At 42.3% G+C, this 27,340-nt stretch overlaps 1 protein-coding gene across 13 annotated transcripts in view; it reads left to right on the forward strand.

Annotated features, from left to right (window-relative positions):
• Positions 1 to 27,340, forward strand: part of ANKRD44 (ankyrin repeat domain 44) — a 354,643-nt gene that overhangs the window by 126,294 nt on the left and 201,009 nt on the right. For all 13 annotated transcript variants that reach the window (XM_066233603.1, XM_066233606.1, XM_066233614.1 and 10 more), the window contains exon 2: positions 7,232 to 7,315. In XM_066233603.1, the coding sequence (XP_066089700.1) occupies positions 7,232 to 7,315 (84 nt within the window). The remainder of the gene's footprint in view (positions 1 to 7,231; positions 7,316 to 27,340) is intronic.

Below are 27,340 nucleotides of genomic sequence, written 5' to 3' on the forward strand. Positions count from 1 at the left end.
TATAGACATGACTCTGTGGTTGTTGGCTTGAACCCCAAAGTTCCTGGCTTGAGCCTGAGGTCGCTGGCTTGACCAAGTGGGTCACTGGCTCAGCTGGAGTCTGCTGGTCAAGGCACATATGAGAAAGCAATCAATGAACAACTAAGGTGCCACAGTGAAGAATTGATGCTTCTCATCTTTCTCCTTTCCTGTCTGTCCCTATTTGTCTCTCTCTCTTTCTAAAAAATAAAAAAATAATTAAAAAATTAGTTTTTTTATTTTCTGACTTGTTTTTTTTTCATAATGTTTAAAGAGTTAATGAATAATTATATATAGAGAGGATATTACTGATCCTTGGAGTTTTATGTTTTTTTGTTATTAATATAATAATTGGAAATGTTACAGACATTTGCTCTGCAGCATAGTTTGTAGGAGACATTTTCAGATATGTAGTCCTGCATTAAAAATGTTTATGAGGATTCAGTATATTTTGTACAGTTCTTAAGGGAAACAGATTTTGACTTTATGATCATCGTTATCTTTCTGTGATGGAGTGAACCTTCTCCCCAAGTAAAGAGTGATCTACATTCAGGAAGCACTTACTGGCATGCTTTCAGCAGATCACACAGCAAGACCCGCATGAATAGAGCTAACAAGTTTTGTCCATTAAGTTTACTGACTTGAACAAATTTTTATTATCCTTTTGTAAAAATGCAAGCACTGCCTCATACTAAAACCAGTTGTTACTTAATGAAGTGTTTCAGCATGTTCATATAAGTTGATGGTTTCATATAGCCAGATTATTGCAGCATCAGCTATTAGCTACTAATAATAACATGCTCCTAGCTCACTTTAATGACATACTGTACTCAGAATACTCAAGTATGGACAGATGTTTTGGAATATCAGTTTTTTCCTCTTGGCTATTGATTGATTCCCAACACCCACTCCTGATTTGAATACAAGATGTTTTCTTTGATACTTGGAGTCTTTAATTACCCAATCAAATCAGAAAAATACAAGCAACAAACACACCAGGAATTTGAAACAAATGGCTGGAGCATCTTCTTCGACTTTTTACCATTGACTGTAGATACAGATGCTCAGTGACAGCCACTGTCGCTCTGCTTATCTTCCAAAGCCAACTGATCAGCAGAGAACATGCAGCTCTAACCAAGGGAACGTGAAGTGCACCATACCAGTTTTAGCAAAAATCAAATTGGTGGTTTCATTAGGGGACTTTGGAGGAGGGACCCACAACCTGTTTGCAGGGTGGAGTGGACATTCTACACTGGCTTGCTGTGCTCTCTCCGTTGAATCCAGAATGGGCTTTACTCTTAAACTGTCGGATGCACTTTTTTAAAACTGGAATTGAAGAAATAATTGAATTGGGTTTTAAATTGATACTTTAAAATGATAGTTTTTTTTTCTAACAAACTGGACCCTCAGGAATCAATAAGAAAGTTTTTTTTGTCTTTTCTTTTGGTATGTAAATACATGCATGTTTACTTATTATTAAGAATTTTCTCAGTTCTTTTATGTCTTGAATAAAGTGCATCCTCCAGCTTCCTTACTTTTCTTAATTGCAGAACCTGAGCGTTTACTCTCATTTCCCAGGTAACAAATTACCGTCTTGCTCCCCCTAGTGGAGTTGTAACTCTACTGCAAAATTTGAGGAGACTGGATCAGGATGGGTTTTAGTATCTTATTTGTGGAAGTCAGGTGTTTTCTCTATTTGTTTTCAGACTGAGGATAAAATAGAGAAATGTTGCATTGTGTGGGCTTATAGGGGATGTGCATAAAGAAACTAACATTTCGCTGATAAATGTTAGTAAGGTTAGCTATATAGTTCGTCATGGCTGCCAAATTCAAGTGGCCTCTCTGCTCTGCACTTACTTCTCCATCTTAGGAGGGTCCAATGCAGACCGTCACTTCTAGAAGACAGCTGTCAATACTCCTGGCAAAGACGGTAAGGGGCGGGTAGCTGGTTATGTTGAAATAGGACAGGCCCCGTCTGAATATTGAATCCCACTTCTGTCATTGGTAGAGTAGGCCCAGCAGGTATTCTTACAACTCTAAACCTACCTGCGGGACTGTGACAATATCCATGGCACACGGCCATCTTCTCCAGTTCACAGCTCCTAAGCATGCTAAGAAAATTCTAGTAATTGAAGCTGAAATGACTGCATACCTCTCTTAAGAGTTTGAATTTCTGTAGGGAATGATAAAGTTTTCATGGGATCAGAATCTTTCTCTTTTTCTGCCACTGTTCGCATTTCATAACTTTGACCCTTATTATGATTGTATTTATCAACTTTGTACCCTGGTGCACACAAAGCACTCCTATTTTGTATGTGCTAGTGGTAAATGTGGGAAACATAAAAAAGAAAAGACTCATAAAAACATGAAAAAAAAAGGCTTAGGCCTCGGCTCTTTTTCAAGTAAGACTTTGCTTCTGAGCCTTATTAAGGTCACAGCAAAAGCTCAAAAGATGCAGTTGTTGCCAATTAGTGATTAATACAGTATAAGTACTTTGTACTTGTAAGCAAGAATATTGTAATTAAAGTAGTTCTTTCTTAAAATCATGTACTTGAGACAATAGTTAGATATATCTTCTTCCAAATATTTATTCTCAGAGTAAGTGTTCGTACTTAGGGAAAAATAAAACAGCAGGATTGATAAAAATCCCAACAAAAGGGAATGCCAAAGTGCTTTCTGGACATGTTTTATTTGGGAGTGTGGAGAAAAAAAAGAAATACCCATAATGTTTTTTTAAAAAATACTAATTTGCTCATGAGTCATAGTAATTTAGTTTAAGAATTATATACATCCATGCAAACACAGAGCTTCTGTTTCAAACGAAACATGTGTCTCATAGTTCTAATTTGGAATCCCATGATGGTTGGATTCATAATTGTGAAGACAATGATGTCACAGTGGCCACATGACCTAGCTGGGGCTAGAGATGTCCATCTAGCAAGACTTTGGGGAACAGGGACTTTTCTATTCTGCAGAGAGTATGAGGAATTTGTATGTGAATCAACATATGCCTCTGTGTGTACACACGTGATTGTAGATGCCCGTGCAAATGTAGGCATGTACTTATGGGTATATCTATGTATATATGTGACTGCAAAATTGGAAGAGTTACAATAGCTCAGCGTCTACTTCCGAGTGGGTGCTGGAAATTCTATGCATTGACAGTACTTTCCAAAGCAGCTTTCACAGAGCTGGGCCCAGAGGTGTTGGACAAATGTGCTCACCGACCTCTTTGCATTGATGATACCCTTCAAACCAGCCTCAAGGACTGTGCCAAGAAGTGTTTGGGAAGCTCTCTACACCACTCCCTTCTAAAGGACTGTGCTGGTGTCCTTGTCTGGCGGCTTTGTCAGGGTGGCTCTCCTTGGGAACATTCCAGCCATGGCTTGTAACCCTTGTCTTTCTTGAGAAGTGTGAGGACTGAATGCAATAGAAGTGTCTGTACACATTCCTTATACTTATGAATGATGAGAGGCTTTTCTTACCTAGCTGTGTTTCCTTAAAGTGACGGGTCAGCAGTGTGTTGACTGCTGGGCTGGGCTTGTTCCTCAGCATCTTAACTTCTCAACTGTTGATTGATTACTGTTGATTTAACACTAAACTCTTGCTGGACTCTGCCTCTGCTTGTCATCCTATGGTTATTGGGGTTTGTAATTTGTTTCCTCTTAGGGTTCAGAAAGGCAGAAAAGTGCATGCAAGCATTTGGCCAGGAGCACAGCAGATAGAGAATTATGAAGCAGCTGAACAAGATTCAGCATCTTTGCTGAATCCTGAGTTTGAGTCATATTCTGGGTTTTATGTGAGATGTAGTCCTGGCCATGGGGCAGATGACCCCGAGCCTTGGTTACGAGGTAGTCAGCAAGCATGTGGAAGGCTCTCTTTGTTTGGGCAGAGCAACCAGCTGACGCTGCACTAGTAAAAAACTTGCATTCTTTTCAAGATTTCTTTCCTTCAACTGAATTGTTGGCAAATTGAGAACATATCTTTGAATCATGCACCTTGGCAGGAAGGTAGAATTGAGAGAATATTTTTTGGGGAAAAAAAATCTGTTCAGTTGCTGGAAACTTTTATGGCAGAAGAGAAAACTGGACAAGTTCCTGGCATATTGAAATATTTATCTGCAATTTAATATTTTTTGAATAGTATTTGCTCAAGGAATCTTACTATATCCCACTGGCAATACTTATGTTGGTCCTCCCAATTAACAAGGAACACTATTAAAACCTGTAAGAAAGGCAACTGAGTGGTAAAAAAAAAAAAGGAGGAAAGACAATTTATAGGAAAAATGAGGACCTGGATTCTCAGATAGCACATGATACTGCCTTAGGGTGGTGCTCTCCAGTTCCTGTGAACTAAGTGGGCATTTATTAATCATCTAAACTCACAGGCCCACACCCAGCTCTGCTTAACCAGAATCTGCGGCGAAGGGATCTGGGACTACTGTTTTAACAAGCATCTCAGGTGATTTCTTTTTTATTTTTATTTTTTTAATTTTAATGGGGTAACATTAATCAATCAGGGTACATAGGTTCAGAGAAAACATCTCCAGGTTATTTTGACATTTGATTATGTTTCATACCCATCACCCAAAGTCATATAGTCTTCTGTCACCTTCTATCTGGTTTTCTTTGTGCCCCCCCCCCCCCCCGTAACCACCACACTCTTGTTCATGTCTCTGAGTCTCATTTTTATGTCCCACCTATGTATAGAATCATATAGTTCTTAGTTTTTCTGATTTACTTATTTCACTCAGTATAATGTTATCAAGGTCCATCCATGTGTTGTAAACGATCTGATGTCATCATTTCTTATGGCTGAGTAGTATTCCATAGTGTATAGGTACCACATCTTCTTTGTTCTATTGAAGGGCTTTTTGGTTGTTTCCATGTCTTGGCCACTGTGAACAATGCTGCAATGAACATGGGGCTGCATGTGTCTTTCTGTATCAATGTTTCTGAGTTTTGGGGGTATATACCCAGTAGAGGGATTGCTGGGTCACAAGGTAGTTCTATTTTCAGTTTTTTGAGGAACCACCATACTCTCTTCCATAATGGTTGTATTACTTTACATTCCCACCAACAGTGGATGAGGGTTCCTTTCTCTCCACAGCCTCTCCAACACTTGCTATTACCTATCTTGTTGATAATACCTAATCTAACAGGTGTGAGGTGGTATCTCATTGCAGTTTTGATTTGCATTTCTCTAATAGCTAATGAAGATGAGCATCTTTTCATATATCTGTTGGCCATTTGTATTTCTTCCTGAGAGAAGTGTCTGTTCATGTCCTCTTCCCATTTTTTTTATTGGATTGTTTGCTTGTTTGTTATTGAGTTTTATGAGTTCTTTGTATATTTTGGATATTAGGCCCTTATCTGAGCTGTTGTTTGAAAATATCTCCCATTTAGTTGGCTGTCTGTTTATTTTGTTGTCAGTTTCTCTTGCTGAGCAAAAACTTTTTAGTCTGATGTAGTCCTATTCATTTCTTTTTGCCTTCACTTTCCTTGCCTTTGGAATCAAATTCATAAAGTGCTCTTTCTAACCAAGGTCCATGAGTTTAGTACCTATGTCTTCTTCTATGTACTTTATTGTTTCAGGTCTTATATTTAGGTCTTTGATCCATTTTGAATTAATTTTAGTACAAGGGGACAAGCTGTAGTCGAGTTTCATTCTTTTATATGTGGTTCTCCAGTTTTCCCAGCACCATTTATTGAAGAGGCTTTCTTTTCTCCATTGTGTGTTGTTGGCCCCTTTATCAAAAATTATTTGACCATACATGTGGTTTTATTTCTGGGCTTTCTATTCTGTTCCATTGGTCTGAATGTTTATTTTTCTGCCAATACCATGCTGACTTCAAATTATATTATAGAGCCACAGTAATCAAAACAGCATGGTATCGGGTGATTTTTATGATCAGGCAAGTGTGGAAAACTGCTGTCATCTAATTGCCTCCTAGTACCAAAGTATTAACAAAAGTTATGAGTGAATGAGCGAGTGTGTGTGTGTGTGTGTGTGTGTGTGTCTAATTGCCAAGGGTTTTAAAGTTTGAAAAAAATGATCAAATATTCCATATTTGCATTGTTAAACCTTTTCTTCGTGAGAACATGTTATTTGTATGGGGTTATATGGCTACAGAGGGTTTGCCCATACCTTGTCTGATTTGTTCCTAGTCACAATCCTGTAAGGGGTTGGGCAGCAGAGAGCATGCTCAGCCCGTCACACGACCTCGGCGTGGAGCTGGCAGGCGGTGGAGCTGGCTTTGACAGGGCTCTTCACCACCTGGGGCAAGCCCAGCACCAACCGCGGAGCCCGCCATTTTTCTTCCTTTACCCCATAGCCTGGTCACCAGGTCGACGGCAGCATTTCTAACATATCAGGTTCTTTGTTCACACCTTTGCACACCTTCTCATCTCTGCGTGAAATGCCCCCCCTTCCCCGTTTGCAAACTCATAGTCTTTAAGGTGCCTTCCACACCGCTCTTCCGCGAACCCTCCTCTCCTCACTCTGCCTGCCACCTGAGCAGAGCTGGTTTCTCTTTCAGCTGCTTGCGTGTCCTTCTGCTATGTGTTGGGTATTATTTAATGTAGGGGTGTTCAGCAGTAAGTGCTCAGTAATGCCTCTCTTTCCCCCTCCTTACCCACCTTTATGCCATAGACTTTGAATAGGCAGTGTGTTGTAATCATGTTTAGAATACTCAGTGCTTGTTGGCTAAATAAAGCTATGGGAGGTATTCGGGAATGAATTCAAAGGTTTTCCAAACGTTGACAAGTATTCAGGAGGCCAGAAACATGGCCGTTGACATCCTCTGGAAATGGATTTATTTGCGGGTGCCAGGGAGCATTGTCTAATGAAAGGTGGGGGATGATGGAGAGATGCTATGCACAAAACCACGGGTTTGGTAGTTTCCTTGATGGTGAATTTAAGGGCCTGTCAAGGACAATTTTCAACTATCAGCGATTTTCATTTTATACTCATAGCCCCAGGTTAGAAGCGACTGTCTGTCATGGCTTTCAAATCGTATTATAGATACTTCTTTATGCAAATATCTCCCCTACTAGACTTCTAGTGAGGGTGGGTCTGAGCCGTATTCATCTTTGTCTGCCAATTGAAAATTGTTGAATTAACTTTTTGGGAACAAATTTTCTAAGCACATGCTTCTGAATGCAATCCTATGTATTTAGTTGTAGTGGTAATTCAGATTCTCCTGTGTTTACAGCCACCACTGGTCCAGGCCATCTTCAGCGGTGACCCAGAGGAGATACGGATGCTCATCCACAAAACGGAAGATGTGAACGCTCTGGTAGGCGACGCTCGGGCCCCTTAACCTCTTCTGTCCCATGGACCTCGCTGGTATCTAGTGAAAGCTCCAGGACTGCTGCTCAGAGTTGTTTTTTAAACCCATAAAATAAAATATATTGGGTTAAGCAATCCGTGATATCGAAATACAGTCATCAAAATATTAAAAATCAAGTTTGTGATCTAATAATATATGTGCTTCTTTGGCAATATATTTAAAAATCAAGATACAAGAGAAGGCCTTGGCCGGCTGGCTCAGCGGTAGAGCGTCGGCCTGGCGTGCGGGGCACCTGGGTTTGATTCCCGGCCAGGGCACACAGGAGAAGCGCCCATTTGCTTCTCCACCCCCAACCCCTCCTTCCTCTCTGTCTCTCTCTTCCCCTCCCGCAGCCAAGGCTCCATTGGAGCATAGATGGCCCGGGCGCTGGGGATGGCTCCTTGGCCTCTGCCCCAGGCGCTAGAGTGGCTCTGGTTGCGGCAGAGCGACGCCCCAGAGGGGCAGAGCATCGCCCCCTGGTGGGCAGAGCGTTGCCCCTTGTGGGCGTGCCGGGTGGATCCCGGTCGGGCACATACGGGAGTCTGTGTGACTGTCTCTCCCCGTTTCCAGCTTCAGGAAAAAAAAAAAAAAAGATACAAGAGAAGATCTGATAATGGCCATCATTTAAAAATAACAATGAGCATGATCAGTAGTCTGTGTTGTTTGAAACTAATGTGGTGTGAACATCCCTGTGATTTTTGCGGGTAGCCAAGTCACAGTCACTGCTGACACTACTGCAGTTTGCTGCCTACATTCATAATGGAAGGAAATGTAAAATTTCCACTAGAAGTTAGTGAAAATAAAGAATTAATATTTTTATATCTAGAACCCAGGCTCTACAGCAGGGGTTGACCAGCTATGGTCTGTTACCTTTTCTGGACAAACTACCAACTAAGACTATTTTCATTTTTTTTTTAAATGGCTGAAAAAAAATGAAGGATAATATTTAGTGATGTGAAAATTATATGAAACTCAGATTTCAGTGTCTATAAATAAACTTTTGTTGGAACATAGCCATGCCAACTTTTGCACTACAACTCAAGAGTCAAGTAATTGTGACAGAGATTGTGTGTGGTCCAAATAGTCAAAAATATTTACTGTCTGGTCCTTAGAGGAAAAGGCAGCAGACCTCTGCCTTGGTGTGTCCATGAACCGGGGCTCATGGATCAACTGAGCATCCTGTATGTACCTGAAAATGTATGTAATATGTGTGTGTACTTGCAGACATATATTTTTCTGTGAAAGGGTCAAGACATTTCACCAAAGTGTTAAAAGGGCCTGACCAGGCGGTGGCACAGTGGATAGAGCATCAGACTGGGATGCAGAGGACCAGGGTTCGAGACCCCGAGGTCGCCAGCTTGAGTGCAGGCTCATCTGGTTTGAGGAAAAGCCCACCAGCTTGAACCCAAGGTCGCTGGCTCCAGCAAGGGGTTACTCGGTCTGCTGAAGGCCTGCGGTCAAGGCACATATGAAAAAGCAATCAATGAACAACTAAGGTGTTGCAACGCGCAATGAAAAACTAATGATCGATGCTTCTCATCTCTCTCAGTTCCTGTCTGTCCCTATCTATCCCTCTCTCTGACTCACTCTCTGTCTCTGTAAAAAATAAATAAATTAAAAAAAAGTTATATTAAAAAACAAACAAACAAACAAACAAACAAAAAACTGCCATGCAAAGTGTTAAAAGGGTATGTGACCCCTAAAAGGTTAAGAACCACTATATTGGGAAGATCTCAAAACAAACCTGCACCAAAGAATGAGTTAGTCAATAATTTACCTTTTTTTTTTTTTTACAGAGGCAGAGATAGACAGGGACAGACAGACAGGAACGGAGAGAAATGAGAAGCATCCATCATCAGTTTCTCGTTGCGCGTTGCGACTTCTTAGTTGTTCATTGATTGCTTTCTCACATGTGCCTTGACCGCGGGCCTTCAGCAGACCGAGTAACCCCCTGCTGGAGCCAGCCACCTTGGGTCTAAGCTGGTGAGCTCTTTGCTCAAACCAGATGAGCCCGCGCTCAAGCTGGCGACCTCGGGGTCTCGAACCTGGGTCCTTCCGCATCCCAGTCCGACGCTCTATCCACTGCGCCACCACCTGGTCAGGCAATAATTTACCCTTTTAATAGTTTCCTAGACCTGGGTCTAACAAGTAATTATAGGGAGTACGTGCTACTAATTCTCTTAAGTAATCTCATTACCTAAATGCTCCAGTCCTTCAAGAAGAGGCCTTCTCTCTGAGGTCTCTCGTCTTCAGTAGAGATGATAGAAAGGGTCTGACGTCTGCTGTGTAAGAAGAGCTTTGCCGTGGGGAATGAATTGTGTCTGAGGTTGTATCTCGATCTGGACGGCTGAGTGCTTTATTCAGAAGGCGAACCGTTTGATGCGGCCGTTGTTCTGTGGCAGTGCAGGTTGTTGTGGCTTTTTGAAAACGCTTTTGGCAGCTTCTTCCCTGCAAACAACACGGCAGTGTTTTGTGGCATTTTTGCAAAGTAAGCACAGATGAGGCCAGGGCCAGACTCCTCCAGACGGCTGTTGGGCATTTGTCCAAGATCAGTGGGGCGTGCCCTGTACTTGGGAGAGGAGGCGCGGCCAGCAGAGTTCTGACATCAGCGGGATTCACCCGCGCTCTGTTGTGGCTGGGGCTGCAGCCCAGGCAAGCCCAAGGAAAAGTTACTATTTTTTCCTGATGCTCATGAGCAAACAGAACTTTTGTTCAGTCATACGTACTGACCTCTGAGTGGCCTCTGTTTCTCCTTAGGGATGTGGCAGTTGCTGGCTGATAGAGGTTAGGGAGAGCTTAATTTTAGTTGTAACTTGACTCCTTGATTAGTTAGATGATTATAATATACAGACTCCAAATGTAAATATAAGAGATGTTTAGTTCCTTATGGGCAGATTGGCAGGGTCACTCTTTTCCACACAGGATCCCAGGTATCGACATGTGGCTTCTGAGATTACCTGAGGGGTTCATCTCCAGCCCAGCCAGCCAGAAGGGGAAGGGCTCATGGGAGCAAAGCAGGGGAGGGTGTTTATGGGTCAGCTTGGAGGCGGCCTCGTCACTTCCACTCACATCACATTGACCAGAACTCAGGTGTGTGCGCACCTGCCTACAGGGGAGGTTGGAAAAGGATGTAGCTGTGTCCCAAAAGGACTTGGAGGAAATGAACTTTGGTGAATAGTTAGCAACCTTGGCTATATCAATCTTGTCTTACAAAATTCTAAGGGATTCAAGTGATACCACATTTCTTTGTGGTGTGTTTTTTATTCATTAAACGGTTATTTACTGGAAAGTTTATGCTGTGCTAGGGCCTAGGGATACAGGAGTAAGAGGACAGCACTTTCCATCCTGGAGCTGGCAACCTGGCAGAGGAGTTAACGAATGAGAAGTCACACTGTGGTGTTTTTTTTTGTTTGTTTGTTTTTTTTTTGGTATTTTTCTGAAGTGAGAAGGGCGGGGGTGGGTGGGTGTGGGTCAGATAGACAGACACCTGCATGCGACTGACTGGGATCCACCCGGCATGCCCACCAGGGGGCGATGCTCTGCTGCAACCGGAGGCATTCTAGCACCTGAGGCAGAGGCCAGGGAGCCATCCTCAGCACCTGGGCCAACTTTGCTCCAATGGAGCCTTGGCTGCAGGAGGAGAAGAGAGAGACAGAGAGGAAGGAGAGGGGGAGGGGTGGAGAAGCAGATGGGTGCTTCTCCTGTGTGCCCTGCCCAGGAATCGAACCCAGGACTCCTGCACGCCAGGCTGATGCTCTACCGCTGAGCCAACTGGCCAGGGCCCACTGCGGTGTGTTTTGAAAGGGAAATTCCAGGATGCCATGTGTGGGCCTAGGTTAATCACAAGAATAAGGTGACATGTAAACCGAGACCTCAGGGTACTATGGTGGAATTTGCTTTGTGTTTGTGCGCCATTGGATGTGTGGCAGCAGGGACGGGAGGGAGGCAGGGAGGGTGAGAGATAAATGAGTGAATGAGTAGTTGAATGAGTGAAAGAACACATACAGGAGGGCTTGAGTCCCTTAGGTTGATTGTGCGGCTCTCCAGGGTTCACAGTCCCTCCCTGTACTCATACTTTTTTTTTTAAATTTTTCTTTATTTATTAATTTTTAGAGAGAGGGAGGAGAGAGATAGAGAGAAGGAAAGAGGGGGGAGAAACAGGAAGCGTCAACCCGTAGTAGTTGCTCCCTGTATGTGCCTTGACCAGGCAAGCCCAGGGATTTGAACCGGCGACCTCAGTGTTCCAGGTTGATGCTGTATCCACTGCTTCACCACAGGTCAGGCCTCATACTTAAAAAAAAAAAAAAATTCAATTGCAGTTTATATTCAGTATTAGTTTCAAGTGTACAGCATCGTGGTCGGACGATCATGTGCTTTACAGAGTGGTTCCCCAGTGTTTCAAGTACCCACCTGGCCCATATATAGTTACTACAATATTATTGACTGTATTCCTTGTTCTGTGGTTTACATCTCCACTCACACTTCTCTAGGCTCCCTCTTCACATCCCCCTCTCCCTTCCCTCAGGTGAGTAGAAAGAAGATGATTTGATCCTCCCTCAGTTAGGAGGTATATTGTGGGCATTGAGCTGTTCTCTGAACATCATGCTTCTCTTCTGCCAACACTCCTTCGGGATCAGTCGTAAGGACTCTTGCTGAGGGTGGATTAGGTAGTTTAGGGGAAGTGGCAGTTAACAAAGGGCACAGGGAGATGGAAGACAAGGATTAGGAACCTCAGGCTGGAGATTCATCTCAGGAGGGGAGAGAAGCTGCAAACCAGTTCATTTCAATGTCAAGAAAGGGAAATTGGCCCTGGCTGGTTGGCTCAGTGGTAGAGTGTCAGCCTGGTATGTGGATTTCCTGGGTTCAATTCCCGGTCTGGGCACACAGGAGAGGTGACCATCTGCTTCCTACCCTTTCCCCTTCCCATTCTCTCTTTCTGTCTCTCTTCTTCTCCCACAGCCATAGCTCGATTGGTTCCAGCACATCAGCCCCAGGGTGCTGAGGATGACACCATGGAGCCTTCGCCTGGGATTCTAAAAATAGCTCGGTTGCAAGCATGGCCCCAAATGGGCAGGGCATCGGCCCCAGACAGGGGTGCCAGGTGGATCCGATTGGGGCACATGTGGGAGTCTGTCTCTCTAACTCCCCTCCTTTCAAGTGGAAAAGAAGAAAAAATAAAAATAAGGGGAAATTAATAGTGGAGGAGCCTCCTGTTAGTGGGACACAATATTGACCCTCGTTCCTTCTCAGCCTTTACTTTTCTCTCTTTATCCCTGTTTATTTACTTAATTTTTTTTCTTTTCTGGCCTAAGTTCTGTTTTTCGGGGGCCTTTTTTTTTTCTTTCACACCACTTGGTGTCTTGTGATGGGTTACATGGTATTTGGTGTAAATACGCTGTGATTCGTGAATCCTGATATAGAAGGCAGTCTCCTTCAGCTTTGCCTTTGTGTTTTTCCAAACTTGATTCACGAGCCCTATGCTTCAGCCAAATCAAGTGACTCAACCCGTTGGTATTTATTCTTTTCTCACTTCTCCCCTCTTCCAGTCCCACGTGCCCTTGCTTCCTCTGTTAAGTTGTCCTAATTCCACTTCCTTTCTGCTGCCTTCTCTGCCACCTCCCCAACTCAACCGAAGAAAACTCACCCTTCTTTCAACTCCCACAGCTCTTTGTGTGTCACTGACCACTTTACTTGCATTATTTGTATATTTTACTCTTGAGATACTATGTACTTGTTGACAAGGTAACAATGTCATTCATTCTCATTTTCTCAATTGCCCAGTTCTATCCTTGCAACACATGTTGAGTGAATGACTAAATCCTGCTTTCCTGCTTATGTTGGGCCAGTTTGTGGTGGCCTGTATTTCATTTCTGCCAATGAGGACAAGTTGTCTCATGTGTGTGGCTTATTGTCCCTCAAGTCTCAGTTGTAAGAATGAAGTCTGTAGATGTGGTAAGTACCAGGCGCTGACCAATGAGCAAAATAAACTGACAGAAACAAAGGCAAGGATGCATGGAACAGACTGACAGCTGTCAGAGGGGAGAGCAGCGAGGGGACTGGATGAAGGAAGGTGAAGGGATTAGCCAATAAAACACACACATAGCACAGAGACACAGACAGCAGTGTGGCAACAGCCAGAGGGGAAGGGGGGTAGGGGGGTGGACGTGGGCAAAGAGAGGAAGGTGGAACGGAAAGAGACTTGGCTTTGGGTGAAGGGTGCACGATGCAGTGTGCAGATGTTTTGTTGAATTGTACACTTGAATCTGTATGGTTTTGTGGACCAGTGTCAGCCCAATAAATTCAATTAATAACAAAAAAGATTAAAACGAACCCAGAAAGTCTGTAGATGGATTTGAGAAGCCACTAAAGCAGGGGTCCCCAAACTACGGCCCACGGGCCACATGCGGCCCCCTGAGGCCATTTATCCGGCCCCCGCCGCACTTCCAGAAGGGGCACCTCTTTCATTGGTGGTCAGTGAGAGGAGCATAGTTCCCATTGAAATACTGGTCAGTTTGTTGATTTAAATTTACTTGTTCTTTATTTTAAATATTGTATTTGTTCCTGTTTTGTTTTTTTACTTTAAAATAAGATATGTGCAGTGTGCATAAGGATTTGTTCATAGTTTTTTTTTTTATAGTCCGGCCCTCCAACGGTCTGAGGGACAGTGAACTGGCCCTCTGTGTAAAAAGTTTGGGGACCCCTGCACTAAAGGATCAGAAAGGGTACTCCGAGTCTTTTTTTTTAAATTTAATTTAATTTTAATTTATTGGGTGTACATAGATTCCAGTGTCCCCCCGAGTACCCCCTCTCCCCCGTGTTCCCCACCACATCCCCCTCTGAGTCTTTTTTTAGTAGTCTCTCTGGCTAGGAGCATGCCGGAACCTGGACCCATGGGAAGAGAGTACACTCTGAGAAATCCATTTAAATCAACCCAGATGTGGCAGATAACTAGAAAGATTTGAGAAGGCTTCAACAGACTAACCAAATTGAGCTCAAGATAGAACATCTGAATTAAAAACGAATGCAGGGAAAACCAAAATTTGAACTCGGTAAAGGCATTTTTTGGGATTATGTTTTGACAACATGACATCAACAGACAGTTGGAACAGGGTCAGAGACAAATTGGTGCCTGTCAGTGGTGAGCGGTGAGGACGGGGGGCGGGGGACCGTGCCATGTGAGGAGTGAAGAAACGGGTGACGTTTTTAGACTTGGAAAGGGAGAGAGAATGTTCCCAAACAGTTCAAACACTGTCGAGTTAAAATGGAGCTAAACTTAATCATTATGTCATGTGGTTGTAAGCTACAGAAAACAAGATTTCAGCTTAAACTATAAAAAATAACTTAATGAACAGAGTTGTCTAAAGAAGTAATGAGTTGACTTGACAAGTAATAAGCCCCCCGAAAGCCCGCTAGACTGGAGGTTCTCAGGTGACTAATCGTTGTACACATGGCCCACTCTCCTAACTTGTGCCCTTGGCCTGCACTGTTTAATGGAGCGTGACTTTTATTTTTCTTTGACTCATAAAGACCAAAGTTTCTTCTCAGCATAGCATTATTAAATTGGGTTGGCCTGAAAATGGAAATGTTTTCCCCATGTCTGAACGAGGTGATGTTTAAAGTCTGTTACAACTGTGAAAGACTGTAAATCTTGTGATATCCCACGTGACGGCAAACCCATGGAGTTTACTTCTTTTTTAAAGTATCACAGATAGGAACACACACACACACACCACCACCACCACCATTATCATACCAAATAAAATGAACAATAACTCCTCAGTATCATGTAATAATACCCAGTGTATGTTCTGTTTTATTTTCTTCTAGTAGTCTCAAAAATATCTTTCTTTTTACACTTAGTTCATCCCTAAGTTGATGATTTTTAATCTATTTTGTCACACTGTTAATGTTCATTATATAACAATAGGATTTGGCTCAAGTATATTGGTGCATTTTTCTTTTTCCAATTTCAGGGTGGGAAGGGATGATATGTGAATATAATAGAATGAAACTAGAAAGCTAAGCTATGTTGGCAAAGAACTTACGTGGAAAAAAGAGGGGGAAAAAAATGAAAGCTGCAGTTCTGGACTCTGGGTGCTAATTCAGATGGCAGTGACGTCCTATGATCCAGGTGACTTTAAAAAGAAACTGATGAGGGGACTTGACAGGTTATCCACAGTAAACTTGTCTCGAAATGATCACTACAATAAGAGGAAACATCCATCACCACACAGAGTTACAAATTGTTTTCCTGTAATGAGAACTTTAAAGATCTACTCTCTTAGTAACTTTCAAATATGCAGTACAGTATTATTAACTATCGTCACCATTCTGTGTATCTCCAGCACATCTATTTTATAACTAGAAAATTTCCCTATTTCTTTTAAAAATAGAATATATTTTTGAATCTACGCAAAAGGGTGCAGTATGACTTTCCCTAAAGAACTTCAAGTGATAAATTGAATATTGTCTCTAAATTTTCCTCAGCTTTATTTTGCCACGTCACATCCCCAGAATGTTAGAGATACAAACTACCAAACAGAGCATTTTAAGCTTCTAGATATTTTTTGTGTATTTTCCCTCACCTGTGTACAATTGACTTTGTTTTTTTTTCTTTTTTAATAAATAATTTGATAGAAATATAAAGACTGGCGATGTTTTGTTAGTGGAGGGAGCTGGACCCCCTCTCAGCTAGCCAGTCAGTGGATGTGAAGACCTGCTAAGTTCTCACCATGTGTCACCGTAGCGGAATGCAGGCAAAATGTGGCCAGACTTTTTCAGTTTTAAAGAGAAAATAGCCCTGGCCAGTTGGCTCAGCGGTAGAGCGTCGGCCTAGCGTGCGGAGGACCCGGGTTCGATTCCCGGCCAGGGCACACAGGAGAAGCGCCCATTTGCTTCTCCACCCCTCCGCTTTCCTCTCTGTCTCTCTCTTCCCCTCCCGCAGCCAAGGCTCCATTGGAGCAAAGATGGCCCGGGCACTGGGGATGGCTCCTTGGCCTCTGCCCCAGGCGCTAGAGTGGCTCTGGTCGCAACATGGCGACGCCCAGGATGGGCAGAGCGTCGCCCCTGGTGGGCGTGCCGGGTGGATCCCGGTCGGGCGCATGCGGGAGTCTGACTGTCTCTCCCTGTTTCCAGCTTCAGAAAAATAAAAAAAAAAAAAAAAAAAAAAAAAGAGAAAATACAGGAAATCTCTAAATTGTTAAATGTGGGTTCCAAAAAAATGGTCCAACATTGTTCAGGCCAAGGAAAACACTGCGGGCCAAACCCAGCCTGCAGGCCGCTGTTCTGCACACCGTGTAGGAGCGCAGCAAAGGCTCCGCAGTTACGCAGTTACGGTGTCTCTGGCCACCCATGCCTGGAAACCTAACGTGTGATCCCGAAGCCGATTCCTTGCGTTCCAGAGGGCGCAGTCGCCTGTGTGCTTCAAGTGTGGACTGCACTTTGGTCCCCCGGCCCCGGGGCTTGGTTGGTGGTCCCTTCACTGTTCTTGGAAGGGGCATTTCTTCTCCTGAAGGGAGGTGCCCGTTCTCTCAGCACGTGCCAGGCACACTGTCACATCCCCTGCTCCTTGTTGGACCACTGCCCAGGATATGGGGCTGTGGTTTGGAAAGCATGACTTGTGTCCTGTAGATAATGATTCATGAACTCCAGACGGCACGGAGCAGGCTGCGGCAGTGGTGTGGCTTCGCAGCCAGTTAAAATATGCGAGGGGAGGTCTGGTTAGCATCATTCCTAGTTACGCTCCGGCTACGCTCAGCAGTTTGAGGCCTTCTTTCTCTAGCACTGGCCTTGGAGTTTGAAGGAGCAATCTTACGATGGTATTATACAATTTACACCCTCCAGATAATAGAGATGAGTGTATTGGAGCTATGGAAACATTCCAAATACAAAGGCATTGCCACTATTTTGCAGTGTTAGGCCTTTTTGACAGCACAAAGAGACATCTCACAGTTAAAAGATGTACTTTGTAGAGCTTGAGAATGTAAACATCTTTAGGATAAAAGGTGTGTTGCCCTTTTTTCATATTAGATATTAAATGGGGGGGTACTGTAAATGTGAATAAATGAGCTTCTTAGATAAGAAGACCTAATTGTTTGATATTAACATAGAAATTTAGTGCAATTGAACTGGCTGGTAGACTTGGGGAAATGTGACAAGACCATTCGAAACTTAATGTAGAGGAATAAATAATCTAGAGGAATAAACATGTGAGACTAAGACATTCTTGAAAATCAATGAAGAGTTTTGCAATATTAAAACAAATTGCAAAACTATAGCAATTAAAATAGTATGTTACTGGCACAGGAGTAAACAATCAAATTTATGGAAAAGGTTAGAGAGCCCAGAATTGGACACAAGTATTATATGGATATTTGGTATAAAATAAAGGAATCATTTGAAATAACTGGGATAAGATGGATTATTTAATAAATGGTGATGAGACAACTTCTGGGAAAAGTATAAAGCTGAACCTTTACCCAGTTTCTTATATCAAGATAAATTCTAGAGGTTGAAAATAACAAGATGAAAGTAGTATAATATTATAGAAGGGGTGTATTTTTGCAATCTTGGTGTGGGGAAGGACTTTCTAAACATAATAGCAAAGATAATAACCCTAATGGAAAAGGTGGCTACTTTTGATATATATATAAAAAATATGTTATAAAATAGTGGTCCATTTCATTCTTTTGCATGTTGCTATCCAGTTTTCCCACACCGTTTACTGAAGAGGCTGTCCTTTCCTCATCGTATATTGTTGGCTTCTCTGTCATAAATTAATTGAGCGTATGTGTGTGGATTTATTTCAGGCCCTTTTGTTTCATTGACCTATGTCTGTTTTTACGCCAATACCATACTGTTTTGATTACTATGGCTTTGTAATATAATTTGAAATCAAGGAATGTGATGCTTTCAGCTTTGGTCTTTTTTCCCAGGATTGCTTTGGCTATTCAGGGTCAAAAAATTCTTTTTGATTGTTACTTTACATTAGAATGAAAATCAAATAAAACCTTCCAGAAAAGTTTTCCACTTTTAGATTTTCTTTATTTTCTAATTTCTTTTACAATCAAAATATACTTGTAATCAGAAAAAATTTTAAAAGCCTTGTGGAAAAGAGATGACTCATATTTTAAAAATGAATTAGGCAGTGACAACCAAGTACCCAGATTATTCTTCTCTTCTCTTTTTATTTTTTTTTAATTCATTTTTAGAGAGGAGAGGGAGAGACAGAGAGGAGAGACAGAGAAAGAGAAGGGGGGAGGAGCTGGAAGCATCAACTCCCATATGTGCCTTGACCAGGCAAGCCCAGGGATTTGAACCGGCGACCTCAGCATTTCCAGGTCGACACTTTATCCACTGCGCCACCACAGGTCAGCAGATTATTCTTAAAAGACATGTTTAAATAAAAAGCCTATAAGGTATATTTTAGATCAATTAGCTGTGCAGGCCCTGATTTTTACCAAGACTATATTATTTTTGGTTTCAAATGTTAAAAAAAACTATATAATTATGACAGCCAGAGAACTTCACAACTGTAGTTTTATAGATATAGTATTATTAAAGGTGACTTGAAAAGGCATGCAAAGAGCTTAAATGTATATGTTATTCAATTCGGGAGAAGCCTGGGGGTGTGGACGGGATTTTTCCCAAAGAGGCTGTCTAGCGGGTCACCCGCATGTCACTTTCCAACTTCCTGCTTACAAGGATGTTCCTGGCTGTCCGTCTAGGACACTTACAGGTTTCTTGCTGTGTACTTTCTGAAGCCATCCTGCATGTAACACAGGCCACCTTCTCCTTCTTCTTTAGTTCCCCTTTTTAACTCCTTCCTGGCTTCCCCTACTCCCACATGCACATATACAGTTTCTGATAGAACTCCTTTCCAACCAAACCTTGTCTGTCCCTGCTTGATATATTTTATTTGTTTGTATACAATCCACCAGTCACACCGCAGTGCAACCACAGGGTAGGGAACAGAGCACTGAACTTACCTCAGAGGTCGAAGCCTTGGTCTCTTTGTGTCCTTGAGTCAGCCAAGGACTTCACTTCACTGCCTATAAAATGGGCATGATAACAGGCTTTTTTAAGGTTATAGTTAGGGAAAGGACATAGGATACGTATATCTGTTAGCATCATATTTGACTGCGTTGTGCAGAGAAATTAATAACAGTGCAACCGTGGCTTTTAGTAGAATAGAAATTTATTTTACTAAAATTCAGCAGTTTTGAGTAAAATAAAAGTTTATTTCCCTTGTACAACAAGTCCAGAGATAGTCTGTACAGGGCTTAGCATGGTACTCCCTGGTGGGAGGAGCCAGTCTCTGTCTCCTTTTGTGCTGCTGTCCTTGGCAGGTGGCTTCCATTTCACTTCCCCAAATGACTGCCTGTGCTCCAGCCGTCACATCTGAATTCCAGCTCACAAGAAGGAGGAAGGCGGAAGAAGGGTACACCCCGTTTCTTTAAGGACACTTCCACTAAGAACGGGTTGCTTACCAGCAGATGGCCATGTGTTGAGCTAAAAAAAATATGTGTTTATTATGAATGAGAGAGGTATTGGGGCGAACTGGCAGTCTCTGACACAGTATGTGAAAGACTTTTGAGACCTAGGACATGCTCTGAACACAGAAAAATATATTTCTGTAATATAGCTATGAGGCAACCTCATGCACATTCATTCGTTCACCAAATGTTCATTAAATACTTGCTAGAGGCATAGCACTACAGCTGATGCCCCATATACTTCCTCATACATTTTCTTAGTCACTTTACGTTATCCCCCGAAAGAGTCTGAGGGATTCAGATAGCTGTGGTCCCCCCACCCCTTGCTGAACGTGTGGGAAAAGAACATCACTGAGATACTGTATCCCTTTCTGGGGAGAAAGGAGAGGAAAGGGTGACACTGGGTCGTGCAATGAATGGCAGCTCTCTAGCCCTCCAGCTCACACAGGTCCTATCTATTATCATCAGTGTTTCTTGTTGATTTACGTCTTGTGTCCTCACTTGCTCTGTATATATGCCTTATCCCATATTTAAAACACATGCTGGATTGGTCTCTATTGTCTTCCCTCTCCCTTTCAAAGCAAGAACACTCCCTGTTGGAAAGTCATATATTTTCCTTGGGAAGCCAAGACAGACAGACAGATAAACACAGATAGATAACCAAGCAACCATGCATAACCTGATGGTTAGGCAGCATTGTCTACAACTGGCTATTTTTCAGGGCGCCCCGCTATGCAGGATCCCGAAGGAGATGGATCTGCAGTCACAGGCTCAAGATGTTCCATTTGGAAGAAACCCAGAGGTGTCTGATATCCTTCCAGCCAGTCTTTCAGGAATTGATATTAGTGGGCTTTCTTTGTAAAAATCTTCTTGTTTTATTATGAAAATATTCAGAGATCAACTGAGAGCCTACCACTGAGATGGAACACATGTTAACACTTTGCCATATTTACTTTAAAAATTTTTATAGATGAAGAGCTTTCCCCCAATAAAAACACACGATCCTTGTGTCGTTCATGTCTTTGCATAAATACCACCTCATCTGGGACGCCCTCCCTTGTCATCCTGTATCAGATAGCCCCTTCCGTCAGCCTCTCCCCTCCTCTTGCCAGCACTTTTCACCACCTAACATATGCAGTGTGTTTGTTTGTCTGCTGTTTCCCTGCACTAGCATGTTGGCTGTGCGAGAGCTGGGATGTGGCTTTGTTCCCACTGAGTCACCTCATCTGCACTGGGGCTGGCACAGAATAGGAACCAGTGACCAGAGCTGAAGACTTCTCTAGGCTTCTGACCTGTCGCCTCCCTCCCTGCCCCTTTCCTCAGGGGCAGCCACTGCCTGATGATTTATAGATCCCCTTCACCCTTCTCTTTAAATACTCTAACTTAATTTATACCTTTAAATCTGTGTGTGTGCATTGTGTACATATATGCCAAAATAATAGATGGTGTTGTGTATCTTTGGAAACATTACATATGTAAACTGTTTACAGCCTCTGTAACTTGCTTTTTCTCACTCAACATTATATATTTGAGATTTATCTGTATGGATACATGAACATTTACTTCACGTATTTCATATTCCTACAATATCCTTTGTAGACTTTTATCACAGTGGGTCTATTCTTGGCCAGCGCCTTTTTTTTTTTTTTTTTTTTTTTTTTTTTCTTTGTGGCAGAGACTGAGTCAGAGAGAGGGACAGATAGACAGAAAGGGAGAGAGATGAGAAACATCAATTTTTTTGTTGCAGCTCCTTAGTTGGTCATTGATTGCTTTCTCATATGTGCCTTGACCGGGGGGGCGGGGGGTGGGCTACAGCAGACCGGGCTCAAGCCGGTGAGCCTTGCTCTAACCAGATGAGCCCATGCTCAAGCTGGCGACCTTGGGGTCTCGAACCTGGGTTCTATACATCCCAGTCCGACATTCTATCCACTGCACCACCGCCTGGTCAGGCGGCCGGAGCCTTTTAATAACAGTGATATCACCCTTCTTTTCCAGGGCCTTTCTGAGTCTGATGTACGGTAACAATTTTACCAATCCCAGAAATGGGTTAGGAAAGTGATTAAAATGATAAATTTTATGTGTATTTTTTTCAGAATTAAAAAAATTAAAAACATCACATTGTATTGTACACTTTGAGAAAAATAAGTTAGAAGGGGAAGCAAGTTGGAATGATCAATAAGGATTTGTAAAAATAAAATCATGGTAAGTGATATTTCTTAGAGAGTACATTTTAATCAACATCATTGGATTCATTTATCTATAGAATTCTTTTTATCGAATTGTGATCTTTTTCTTGATACCTTAGAAAATAGAATTCCCTCAAAGAGGACATAACAGGTGGCCAGTGGGTACATAAAAAGCTGCTTAACATTCCTAATCATCAGGAAAATGCAAATCAAAACTACAGTGAGCTAACATCTCACACCCATTAGGATGGCTGTCATAAAAAAGACAGGAGATAGTGTGAGGGAGGATATGGAGAAAAGGGCACCCTCGTGCACTGTTCAGGGGACGATAAATTGGTGCAGCCACTACGGGCAACAGTATAGAAGTTCCTCAAAAACAAACAAACAAATAAATAAAATTTAAAAAATGGAACTGCCATATGATCTAGCAATTCAGCTTCTGGGTATTTATCTGAAGAAAGCAAAAACACAAACTCCCAAAGATGTAAGTACCCTCACGTTCATAAAAAGCATTATTCACTGTAGCTAAGTAGAAACAAACGAGGTGTCCACGGGTCTATGGATAAAGAGAATGTGGTATGTGTATACAATAGGATAGTCTTCAGCCTTAAAAGAAAGGACATCCTGTTGCCACAACATGGGATGAACCTAGAGGATATTATGCTAAATGAAATAAGGCAGACAGAGAAAGACAAGTTCCACATGCTCTCACCTCTATATAAGTGGAATGAAAATAAAAAGGTAAATACATGAGGAGATAGATGTGTTAATTATCTCCCATGGGGGAATCTTTTCACAGTGCATATGTATATCAAATCATGTTGAATACTTTAAGTGTCTTACAATTTTGTTAGTTATACCTAAGTAAAGCTGGGAAAGGGGGAGAAAATAGAATTCTCTTAACAATAAATCATATTTCAATATATAATTCATCAATGTTACAAAACATTTAATGGTTTTCCTCCTAAGGAGGAAAACTAGAGAACAAATATGTTGAGTTGCCCTAAAGTGATATTCAGAATTCTTGGCTTTTGACAAGATTCTAAACGTCAGAGAAATCTGATTTTGCTGTAACGTGACAATTTGACTTCAGACAGGAACAGAATAACCCAGTGGCTGGGTTTTCTTTGGAACTCATTTAATTATCTTCTTCCTGAGCTTCCTATCAAAACAATACTTGTTAGAGGACAAGGCTTTATTTATAAAGCATTTTTTATGGATATAATTGTAGGTATAATTGAAAAAGTTAAAGATGGTTTTACCACCTATAATTTTGAATAATAACTCAATAATCCTTGGCTAAAAGTGAAACTGTTCTAGAAAGATCACATGCTTGACCCTGTTTTGCATTTTGCTCATATAAATCCATCAGGGCTCTACAATGGATACCTTGTTTCTAGAGATACAGTCAGACTTTAGTTTGCTACTTAGCAATTTCAAAACAGGTCAGGTTATGCATTTCCTAAATTTAATTGGCATGTTTCCTCAAACCCTATTAAATTTGAATATTTAAAGATCATATTTAAAACACATGTGGCCGTTAAATGAACTATCTAACCACTGTAGTTTCACTTCTCCTATTCAATCAGCAGACATTTATTGAGCCTCTACCATGTTCCTGGCATTGTGCCAGGGGCTGGGATGATTAAGTTAAATGTGACAGGGTTCCCGTCTTCCTGGATCAGATAATCAGGTGGCTCAGACAGATATTTAATCAGATTATCAAAGGAAATGGTCAGTGCTACAATGGAAACAGAAATGTCTTTGCATACTCTCAGTGTGGCCAGAACTCTTAGAGCAAGAGCTCACTACCCTCAGCAACAATGTCAGGAAGTATGTGGGTAGGTGTGGGGATGGCGATGGAGGGAGGGGTTTTAAGCCCGCCCACTATCCTTCTCAACCTTCTTCTCCAAGCTTGTACTACTACTACTAATTACTACTAATGGTAATGATTAATACCAGTATTTTCTTATTTGGGTAATTGATGTTTTCTCAATCTTACATAAGGTATGACTAAAAAGATCTTTAGAAAATTTTGATTTTATTGAACTTTAAAAAAATAGACTTTTATTTTTTCCAAACAGTTTTAGGTTCACAGCAAAATCGAGAGGAAGAGATTTCCCACATACTCCTTCCACCCTCTCAGGCATTGCCTTGCTATTATCCACATACTCCCGCAAAGAGGTGCACTTGATACAGTCCGTGAACCCAAGCCGACACATCATTTTTACCTAAAGTTCATAGTTTATAGTAGGAGTAACTCTTGGTGTTGTACATTCTAAAGGTTTTGACAAATGTAGAATGCCATGTATCCGCCATTGTAATATCAAACAGAATAGTTTCATTGCCCTACAAATCCTCTGTGCTGTCTGTTCATCCCACCCTCTCCTGTTTTACTGAGGTTCATATACGACCTAAGTAAGAACAATTTGCCAGACCCGCAGAAGCAGCTCCAGCCAGACCGCCATGTCCACGCCGTCCCAAACACATTCTGGGATCACTGCTGACTGTGTTAACGCCTTTGGTCCTCTGTGCCTCTCTGTGAGAACTACTGGGTTTAGCACAAATATTGAGGGTCCGTGGCATTAAATTCTGCAGTTCCAAAACCAATGAATGTGACAGATGTGCTCAAAACCAACTTGTTGCTCACCGCCGTCCCTGTCTCATCACACTTGACCGCCTTCCTCTGAACAGAGAGATTGGAATTCCGCAAACAGAACTGCCCCTGTGCTTCCGAGGGTTGGATGTAGGCTCCAGGTGCCCGATTACAGAACACGCAGACCTGTGTGTGTCTTTAGGGAAGCAAATGTCTTCGGTGTTCAACTGAGCTTGTAAAATTTCATTAAGAAGCTAATCATTAGCCCTGATTAAGTAAACACTGGATGTTTGGCATGAATATTTTAGCTCCCTATTTCCAAACTGGCTCAGCCTTCTCAAGGTTACTGGTTGTCAGTTGGGACCAATAGTTTTTCAGTCACCTGTGCAGTTTTCCACTCCATCATCTGAAAATCTCCTCCCCGCCTCTCGTTCAGTGGGGGAAAGAAGGCAGGACTCTCCCAGAGCCTCCGACGTGAGGCTGGCTCTCTGCTGCGCATTAGAGGACTTTTCCCTCACATTTTCCACAGGGAACCCCGCTGCTGCCTATTCCAGCACAGGAGGAGAGACTGAACTCCGCTGCTCCTAATTCACCAGAAATCGCCGCCATTTTCTATCCTTCCATATTTGCCTTTATAAGCATTTCCAGCTTTAACAAAGATCAGATTTTCACTGATAATAAAAGATTGTGGAGATGTGCTTAATATTAAGCTTTTGTCTTCAAATATAGGAAAGAGCAAAAGAGATAAAGATGCACAGAGCTTAAGGCAGTTCCTGCCAGCGACTTAGAGATTGATATCACTGTAGGCACAACGAACTGGAATAGCATTAGAAAGATGTTCTCTGGGAAAGAATACATTATGACATTTTCCAAAGTGTGTTTCTCAGAGCCCAGGACAAATCTGACAAATATTTAAGAGAGGAAAAAAAAGGGGTTCTGTGCCTAATAAAATTGGGAAATAGTTCTTCCAATTTCCCTTTGTTTTAATAATTTACAGTGCATATTGCCATATGAATGGTTCTGAGAATTTCTTCCATAAGAAACAAACTTCTTTGAACACAATATTTTCCAAAGCCATTTGGCTTTGAATGCCTACCTTTTTTTTTTTTAATTTAACTTAATACCTAGTTCTGTTCCTCAAAACCAGTGGAATTTACTTACACTTTGGGACATACTGTTATAGAATGAGAATCTCTAGAATGGCCTATGGCAGTAGTACTTGAACTTGAGTTTGCATCGAAATCTGGGATATTATCACAATACAGGTTGCTGGGCCTCACCCCACAGTTCCTGTTTTGGGAGGTCCAGGGTGGGGCCTGAGAACCTGCATTTCTCATATGTTCCCAGGTGATGCCTGTGCTGCTGACCAGGGACCACATTTTGAGAACCATGAGTCAATGGTCAAACTGGAAGGAAAATGAAAGTTCTGCGGAGCGGGTTGGGGGTGGTTCTACAGGTGCGCTGCTGTACAGTATGCAAATTAACATACTCATCCAGCACATACTGACTGAACCTGCTGTAGGCTAGGCACCGTGCTCAGGCCTGGTCTTTGCCTTCAGGAGCGGAGACTGTAAACGTGTAAAGGAAATGAGGCAATAGGCCCATATAAGTTGAGAAGACTGCTGTGAAGGAAGACAACAGTGTTCTGTGATACTGAGCAAAAGGTGGTCAGACTGATTGCTCTGGGGGGGTGGCAACATTTAAGCTGAGATTGGCCAAGAGAAACTGGGGGCTATAAGAAGATGGGGTTCATGTGTCGGTCTAGATAGACATGAGCAAAGGCCCTGAGGGTTTGGCAAAGAGAGTGACAAGTTCCAGGAATAGAAAGAAGGCCAGTGTGGCTGGAAGACAGTGAGTGAGAGAGAGAAAGGGGAAGAAAGGGAGGTTAGAGGGGAGATCAGGAAGGGCCAGGTCATCAGAGCTGAGTGAAGAGTTCAGGTTCAACCTAAACGCAAAAGGTTCTTATGAATGTTTTAAAAAATCACTCTGGGTGTTGTGTGAGGAAGGGTTGTTAAGGGGAAGAACAGAAGCTGTGAGACCAGCTGGAAGACCAGACCCAGAGTTGGGGTGGAAATGATGTGCCAGGAGTTGGGCGGTCGCCGTGGTCAGGGATGCCATACACTCAGGAGCTCTAGGGGGCGCCACTTACTTGTAGCCACTAGAGACGGAGAGACTTGGATTGCTTCCAGGTATATCATGGAGATGATCACACAGGATTTGCTGAGGGATTAAATGGTAGGGGTAAGGAGAAGGAGGGGCTAAGAATGACTCCTAGGCTCCTGGCTTGAGCAGTAGAGAAGGGAAAGAAGTATAGGAAGAGAAGGAGGGGGAGACAATTCATTTCTGAGAGAGGGGACAGAACTGAAGAGTCACTGTTCCAGAGACAGTGAAGTCACCATAGCCACCATTATCCTGCAAATAGAGTAATTGGCTGTTTGCTGGTACACAAAAGGAATGGTGTTAAGGTTTAATAAATGCTCCTATTAGAGAGTTGCCCTATACATTGTATGTCAGTGACTGCCTGGTTGCCCTGAATTAGCAAACAAATAGGCCATTTAGCATTAAACATAATGTTGTCTTTCTCCAATAATTCAAAGAGCATTTTGGAATCTCACAGAGACTGTTACTATTGCTGTGTAACAAGGTACCCCACAATTTAGTGTGGTGTAAAACAACCATTTTATTATGCTCATAGATTCTATGGGTAGGAATTCAG

The sequence above is a fragment of the Saccopteryx bilineata genome, chromosome 5 (genome assembly GCF_036850765.1).
Source record: "Saccopteryx bilineata isolate mSacBil1 chromosome 5, mSacBil1_pri_phased_curated, whole genome shotgun sequence".
Lineage (NCBI taxonomy): Eukaryota > Metazoa > Chordata > Mammalia > Chiroptera > Emballonuridae > Saccopteryx > Saccopteryx bilineata.